The sequence below is a fragment of the Oncorhynchus keta genome, unplaced genomic scaffold, assembly GCF_023373465.1.
Source record: "Oncorhynchus keta strain PuntledgeMale-10-30-2019 unplaced genomic scaffold, Oket_V2 Un_contig_18361_pilon_pilon, whole genome shotgun sequence".
In the NCBI taxonomy this organism is placed as follows: domain Eukaryota; kingdom Metazoa; phylum Chordata; class Actinopteri; order Salmoniformes; family Salmonidae; genus Oncorhynchus; species Oncorhynchus keta.
In genome coordinates, this window is record NW_026280879.1 from 1 (window position 1) to 7,876 (window position 7,876).

General features: G+C 56.1%; 1 protein-coding gene and 1 long non-coding RNA gene across 5 annotated transcripts; both read right to left on the reverse strand.

Annotated features, from left to right (window-relative positions):
• Positions 1-48: 48 nt before the first annotated feature.
• LOC127920098 (uncharacterized) lies at positions 49-1,151 on the reverse strand. 4 transcript variants are annotated; one of them, XR_008105085.1, is made up of 5 exons: positions 1,031-1,151; positions 830-891; positions 480-541; positions 294-417; positions 49-138 (listed from the first exon to the last, which is right to left on the reverse strand). It is a non-coding gene; the product is annotated as an uncharacterized LOC127920098 (long non-coding RNA). The 4 variants fall into 4 exon arrangements; XR_008105086.1 differs by lacking the exon at positions 830-891; XR_008105087.1 differs by lacking the exon at positions 480-541.
• Positions 1,152-4,695: 3,544 nt separating this feature from the next.
• Positions 4,696-5,945, reverse strand: LOC127920099 (rab11 family-interacting protein 4A-like; the record flags this gene model as incomplete). The annotated part of the gene is made up of 3 exons (XM_052503907.1): positions 4,696-4,731; positions 5,305-5,448; positions 5,808-5,945. Coding segments are annotated over 3 exons (318 nt in total), but the record flags the coding sequence as incomplete, so codon positions are not given.
• Between the last annotated feature and the right edge of the window lie 1,931 nt (positions 5,946-7,876).

Sequence of the window (7,876 nt, forward strand, 5' to 3'; positions counted from 1 at the left end):
GGGTGAGTCACACCTCACGGTTAATGGAGGTGACCATTGACACAGGACGAGGGAGGGAGGGAGGGGTGAGTCACACCTCACGGTTAATGGAGGTGACCATTGACACAGGACAGGGAGGGAGGGAGGGGTGAGTCACACCTCACGGTTGATGGAGGTGACCATTGACACAGGACAGGGAGGGAGGGAGGGAGGGAGGGAGGGAGGGAGGGAGGGTGAGCTCACATCACGGTTGATGGAGGTGACCATTGACACAGATAGGACAGAGAGGAGGGAGAGGAGGGGTGGAGTCACACCTCACGGTTGATGGAGGTGACCATTGACACAGGACAGGGAGGGAGGGAGGGGTGAGTCACACCTCACGGTTAATGGAGGTGACCATTGACACAGGACAGGGAGGGAGGGAGGGGTGAGTCACACCTCACGGTTGATGGAGGTGACCATTGACACAGGACAGAGAGGGAGGGAGGGGTGTGTCACACCTCACGGTTGATGGAGGTGACCATTGACACAGGACAGGGAGGGAGGGAGGGGTGAGTCACACCTCACGGTTGATGGAGGTGACCATTGACACAGGACAGGAGGGAGGGAGGGAGGGAGGGAGGGGAGGGAGGGAGGGGTGTGTCACACCTCACGGTTGATGGAGGTGACCATTGACTGACAGGATAGTGCGAGGAGAGAGGAGGGAGGGAGGGAGGGGTGAGTCACACCTCACGGTTGATGGAGGTGACCATTGACACAGGACAGGAGGGAGGGAGGGAGGGAGGGACGGCACGGTGAGTGGAGGGAGGGAGGGAGGGAGGAGAGGGAGGGAGGGAGGGGTGTGTCACACCTCACGGTTGATGGAGGTGACCATTGACACAGGACAGGGAGGGAGGGAGGGGTGAGTCACACCTCACGGTTGATGGAGGTGACCATTGACACAGGACAGGGAGGGAGGGGTGAGTCACACCTCACGGTTGATGGAGGTGACCATTGACACAGGACAGGGAGGGAGGGAGGGAGGGAGGGAGGGAGGGAGGGTGAGTCTCACCTCACGGTTGATGGAGGTGACCATTGACACAGGACAGGGAGGGAGGGAGGGGTGAGTCACACCTCACGGTTGATGGAGGTGACCATTGACACAGGACAGGGAGGGAGGGAGGGGTGAGTCTCACCTCACGGTTGATGGAGGTGACCATTGACACAGGACAGGGAGGGAGGGAGGGGTGAGTCACACCTCACGGTTGATGGAGGTGACCATTGACACAGGACAGGGAGGGAGGGAGGGGTGAGTCTCACCTCACGGTTGATGGAGGTGACCATTGACACAGGACAGGGAGGGAGGGAGGGGTGAGTCACACCTCACGGTTGATGGAGGTGACCATTGACACAGGACAGGGAGGGAGGGGTGAGTCTCACCTCACGGTTGATGGAGGTGACCATTGACACAGGACAGGGAGGGAGGGAGGGGTGAGTCACACCTCACGGTTGATGGAGGTGACCATTGACACAGGACAGAGAGGGAGGGGTGAGTCTCACTCACTGCTGATGGGAGGTGACCATTGGCACAGGACAGGAGGGAGGAGGGGTGATCACACCATGTTGATGGAGGTGACCATTGACACAGGACAGGAGGAGGAGGGTGAGTCACACTCACGGTTGATGGAGGTGACCATTGACACAGGACAGGAGGGAGGAGGGGTGAAGTCACACCTCACGGTTGATGGAGGTGACCATTGACACAGGACAGGGAGGGAGGGAGTGTGAGTCTCACCTCACGGCTGATGGAGGTGACCATTGACACAGGACAGGAGGGGAGGAGGGGTGTGTCACACCACGGTTGATGGAGGGACCATTGGAAGGAGGAGGAGGGGTGAGTCACACCTCACGGTTGATGGAGGTGACCATTGACACAGGACAGGGAGGAGGGAGGGGTGAGCCCACCACGGTTAATGTGGAGGTGACCATTGACACAGGACAGAGAGGAGGGGAAAATACACCTCACGGTTGATGGAGGGACCAGTGACACAGGACAGGGAGGGGAGGGTGTGTCTCACCTCACGGTTGATGGAGGTGACCATTGACACAGGACAGGGAGGGAGGGGTGTGTCACACTCACAGTTGATGGAAGTGACCATTGACACAGGACAGGGAGGGAGGGAGGGAGGAGGGAGGGAGGGGTGAGTCACACCTCACGGTTGATAGAGTGACCATTGACACAGGACAGAGAGGGGAGGGTGTCACACCTCACGGTTGATGGAGGTGACCATTGACACAGGACAGGGAGGGAGGGAGGGGTGTGTCACACCTCACAGTTGATGGAGGTGACCATTGACACAGGACAGGGAGGGAGGAGGGGGAGGGAGGGAGGAGGAGGGAGGGAGGGAGGGTGAGTCACCTCCCCACCGCCGGTTGATAAGGTGACCAGTGACTGGGACAGAGAGGGAGGGGTGTGTCACACCTCACGGTTGATGGAGGTGACCATTGACACAGGACAGAGAGGGAGGGGTGTGTCACACCTCACGGTTGATGGAGGTGACCATTGACACAGGACAGAGAGGGAGGGAGGGAGGGAGGGAGGGAGGGAGGGAGGGGGGGAGGGGTGAGTCACACCTCACGGTTGATGGCTACTGTATCCCGGCATCAAACATCCAAAAGGTCCATAATATGACCAACGACTCCCATCTCTACCAAGCTATCAGACCTTAACCCGAAGGACTCTTAAAATCCCTCGTCTTAACCTACCCACGCCATCTGTTACACTTCCTCGTCCGGCTCACCTACGACCTTTACCCACTTTTGAACGTGATCGAACAGCTCAGTTAGCCAATCAAAAGTGGCGCGCTCCGGTTTGCAAATGTTAAATCAGTAATAAATGATGACATCATTGTAGGCTAGTGGACAGTCATCCTGGAGTCGTGAACCCAGAGGGAGAGTGTGTCAACTAACTTAGAATAATTATCATCATCATAGTGAACACCCTCATAATACTGCTCGTCTCCGGATAGTGTCATTCAGTACCACAGTGTTTCTCTTCTTGGCAACGTAATAACAGTTCATCATTGGTGGGATAGATAAGGGCGGGACATCTAACTCAGAGTTGTTGACGAATGAAGTGAAGCGGCGGATTTCAGCTGTAAACCACAGACAGCTGTCAGTTGTTTTCAGTGTCTGTTGTTTAAGTTGTCCCATCCCCAGGCATGGAAGTGTGTGTGTGTGTGTGTGTGTGTGTGTGTGTGTGTGTGTGTGTGTTTAACTGTTACTCTTGATCTCCAGGATAGGGAGTTGTGGTCCAGAATGGCCAGGATGATTTTATCCATATACTGTCTCAGACGGAGGTTAACACACTCCTGCTCCTTCAGAAGCATCCACCAACTAAGAGGAGATGAGGAGGAGGAGGGCGACAGGTGGGAGGGAGGGAGCGAGGAGAGGAGAGAGGGAGGAGGAAGGAGGAGAGGGAGGAGGGGAGAGGAGGAGAGAGGAGACGAGAGAGAGAGGAAGGGAGAGCTTGAGAGAGGAGACAGGAGGAAGGAGGAAATGAGGAGAGGAGAGAGGGAGGGGAGGAACAGGAGAAAGGGAGAGGGAGGCCCCCCAGAGGGAGAGGCCGGGGAGGAGGGAGGGAGAGAGGGAAGGCAGGAGAGGGAGAGCGAGGAGGAGAGGGACGGGGAGGAAGAGGAGGGAGAGAGCGGGGAGAGGGAAGAAACGAGAGAAAGGAGAGGGAAGGGAACGAGGAAGAGAGAAGAGAGGAAGCAGAGAAAGGAGAGGAAACGAGAGAAAGAGAGAAAGGGAAGGAGGAAGAGAGAACGAGAGAAAGAGAGAAACTTGAGAAGAAATGAGAAAGGAAGGAGAGCAGGGAGGAAATGAGAGGAAATGGGGAAGGGAGCAGGGAGAAATGAGAGGGAGAGGAGGAGGGAGGAGGACAGCAGGGAGGAGGGAGGGCAGGAGGACAGGAGGGAGGAGGGAGGAGGAGGACAAGAGGGAAAGGGAGGAGGACAGGAGGGAGGGAGGGAGGGAGGTAGGGGGAGAGAGAGCATGAGAGAATGTCAATCAAAAGATAGAGATTTTTTTAAACAAATAAAATGACATTTGACACAAAGTGACTAACATGAGCCTGTAGCTCAACCGTCCCCTCTCCTGCTGATTTCTGTATGTCACCCTACCCCACTCTACTCTACCCCATTCTACTCTACCCCATTCCACTCTACCCCACTCCACTCTACCCCACTCCACTCTACCCCATTCTACTCTACCCCACTCCACTCTACCCCACTCTACTCTACCCCACTCTACTCTACCCCACTCCACTCTACCCCACTCCACTCTACCCCACTCCACCCTACCCTACTCCACTCTACCCTACCCTACTCTACCCTACCCCACTCCACTCTACCCCACTCCACTCTACTCTACCCTACCCCACTCTAACCCCAATACACTCTACCCCACTCCACTCTACCCCACTCCACCCTACCCTACTCCACTCTACCCTACCCCTACTCTACCCTACCCCACCACCTCTACCCCACCCACTCTACTTCTACCCTACCCCACTCTAACCCCAATACACTCTACCCCACCAGCACTCTACCCTACAGCTGTGACCCTCTCACTCGTCCCTAGAAGCGTTGTCTATTCAGCAGCCAGTGACTGGGCCTTGGTGTGGCAGGCAAACAGGTTCTTAGCTTCATACAGACTCAGACTGGAGGATCTGACTGTTCAGGTCATGTTCTGGTCCTGCAGCTTAAAGTTCTCCTGTAGGGTGGAGAGAGAGGGAGAGGGGGGAAGGGGTGGAGAGAGAGAGAGGGAGAGGGGAAGGGGTGGAGAGAGGAAGGGAGGGAGGAAGGAGAAAGAGGAGTTAGAATATAAACTGAGAAAATGTTTCTAATATTGAACACCTTCCTAATATTGAGTTTCACCTCCTTTTGCCCTCAGAACAGCCTCAATTTGTCTGGGTTTTGTGTATGTCTCTGTGTGTGTGTGTGTACACGTCCAGCATGTGTGTGTGTGTACACGTCCAGTGTGTGTGTACACGTCCAGTGTGTGTGTGTACGCATTCAGCGTGTGTGTGTGTGTACACGTTCAGCGTGTGTGTGTGTGTACACGTTCAGCGCGTGTGTGTGTGTACGTGTGTGTGTGTGTGTGTGTCTATGTGTGTGTGCTATGTGTGTGTGTGTGTGTGTGTGTGTGTGTGTGTGAATGTGTGTGAATGTGTGTGTGTGTGTCTATGTGTGTGTGTGTCTGTGTGTGTGAATGTGTGTGAATGTGTGTGTGTCTATGTGTGTGTGTGTGTGTCTATGTGTGTGTGTGTGTGTCTATGAGCCTCACCTGTTTGAGTCTCTTGACCTCATGCTCCATCTCTATTTCCCGTGTCTTGGCGTTGTATTCTGATAGCCCCGCCCCCTGCCCCGCCTCTGAACCCAGCTTAAACAGCTGCAGGTGCTCCAACTCCCGACGCAGGTCCTCTATCAACTACAAAGATGGAGGGAGGGAGGGGGGGTGGGGATGGAGAGGGGGGGAGAGATAGAGAGGGAGGGACAGAGGGAGGGAAGGGGAGAGATGAAGGGAGAGAGGGAGGGAAGGGGAGAGATGGAGGGAGGGGGGGTGGGGTAGAGAGGGAGGGGTAGAGAGGGAGGGGTAGAGAGGGAGGGGTAGAGAGGGAGGGACGGAGGGAGGGAGAGTTTGTCTGTCACATCAATGTAGTTTCCTAGGTGGTTAGAAGTTAAAATATAGAAAGTGGTGAATTTGGTCACTAAAGCAGTTGAGTGCAATAGGAACGAATGGAGGAAAATATATTGTGTGTGTGTGTGTGTGTGTGTGTGTGTCCGTACCTCTTGCATGGCCTCTCTCTCCTTCTGGAATTCATGTCTGTTCTGCCACAGCTTGTCCATCATCTTCCTGTAGAGGTCCATCTCATCCTTCAGCCTCAGACTGGTGTCCTCCAACCGGTCTGTCATACGCTGCTTCTCCTGGGGGAGGGGAGAGAGGGAGATGGGGGAGAGAGGGAGATGGGGGAGAGAGAGAGATGGGGGAGATGGGGGAGGAGAGAGAGATGGGGGAGAGAGAGAGGGAGAGAGAGAGAGGGAGATGGGGAGAGAGAGAGATGGGGAGATGGGGGAGAGAGAGAGATGGAGGAGGGGAGAGAGGGAGAGGGAGGAGAGAGGAGATGGGGGAGAGAGAGGGAGATGGGGAGATGGGGAGAGAGTGGAGATGGGGGAGAGAGAGAGAGATGGGGAGAGAGGGAGAGAGAGGAGATGGGGGAATGGGGGAGAGAGGAGATGGGGAGAGAGAGTGAGATGGGGAGAGAGAGAGAGGGAGAGGAGGAGATGGGGGAGAGAGAGGGAGATGGGGAGAGAGAGATGAGAGATGGTGAGAGAGAGGGAGATGAGGAGAGAGATGGAGATGGGGGAGAGAGAGGAGATGGGGAGAGAGAGGGAGAGAGAGGGAGATGGGAGATGGGGAGAGAGAGAGAGATGGGGAGATGGGGGAGGATGAGAGGAGATGGGGAGAGATGGGAGAGAGAGGAGATGGGGAGAGAGAGGATGGGAGATGGGGGAGAGAGGGGATGGGGAGATGGGGAGAGAGAGAGATGGGGAGAGAGAGAGATGGGTGGAGAGAGGGAGATGGGGGAGAGAGGAGATGGGGGGAGAGAGAGGGAGATGAGGAGAGATGGGAGATGGGGGAGGGAGAGATGGAGAGAAGGGAGATAGGGGAGAGAGAGAGAGATGGAGAGAGAGAGATGGGAGATGGGGGAGAGATGAGATGGGGGAGATGAGGGAGAGAGAGGAGATGGGGAGAGAGAGGGAGATGTAGGGAGATGGGGAGGAGAGAGAGATAGGGAGAGAGGAGAGAGAGAGAGAGATGAGAGAGGAGAGGGAGATGGGGAGATGGGGGAGAGAGAGAGAGGGAGATGAGGGAGAAGAGAGATGGGGGAGAGAGATGGAGAGAGAGATGGGGAGAGAGAGATGGGGAGAGAGGATGAGATGGGGAGGAGAGGAGATGGGAGAGATGGGGGAGAGAGGGAGATGGGGAGATGGGGAGAGATGGGGAGATGGGAGAGAGAGAGAGAGATGGGGAGAGAGGAGATGGGGAGAGAGAGGGAGATGAGGGGGAGAGGAGATGGAGAGAGGAGAGATGGGAGAGAGAGAGAGGAGATGGGGAGAGAATGGGAGATAGAGGGAGAGATGGGGGAGAGAGATGGAGAGAGCGTAGAGAGAGGAGATGGGGGAGAGAGAGAGAGATGGAGGCAGAGAGAGGAGATGGGGAGATGAGAGAGAGTAGAGGGAGAGAGAGAGGATGAGATGGGAGAGAGAGATGAGAGGAGGATGGGGAGAGATGAGGAGATGGGGAGAGATTGGAGAGAGTGAGAGGGGAGATGAGAGATGGGAGAGAGAAGGGAGATGAGAGAGAGAGAGAGATGGAGAGATGGGGGAGAGAGAGATGGGGGATGAGAGAGAGAGATGAGAGAGAGAGGGGAGAGAGAGATGGGAGGAGATAGGGGAGAGAGAGAGAGATGAGGGAGATAGAGGAGAGATGGGGATGGGAGAGAGGGGAGATGGGGAGATGGGGGAGAGAGAGAGAGGGGAGAGAGAGGGAGATGGGGAGAGAGGAGAGGGAGATGGGGAGAAGAGGGAGAGGGAGAGAGAGAGGGAGAGAGGATGGGGAGAGAGAGGAGAGGGGAGATGGGGAGAGAGGGAGATGGGGAGAGAGGGGGAGAGGGGAGATGGGGGAGAGAGAGAGAGAGGGGAGATGGGGAGAGAGAGGGAGATGAGGGAGAGAGAGGGAGATGGGAGAGACGGGAGGGAGATGGGAGAGAGAGGGAGATGGGGAGAAGAGAGAGGAGATGGGGGAGAGAGGGAGATGGGGAGATGGGGGGAGAGAGGGGGAGATGGGGAGAGAG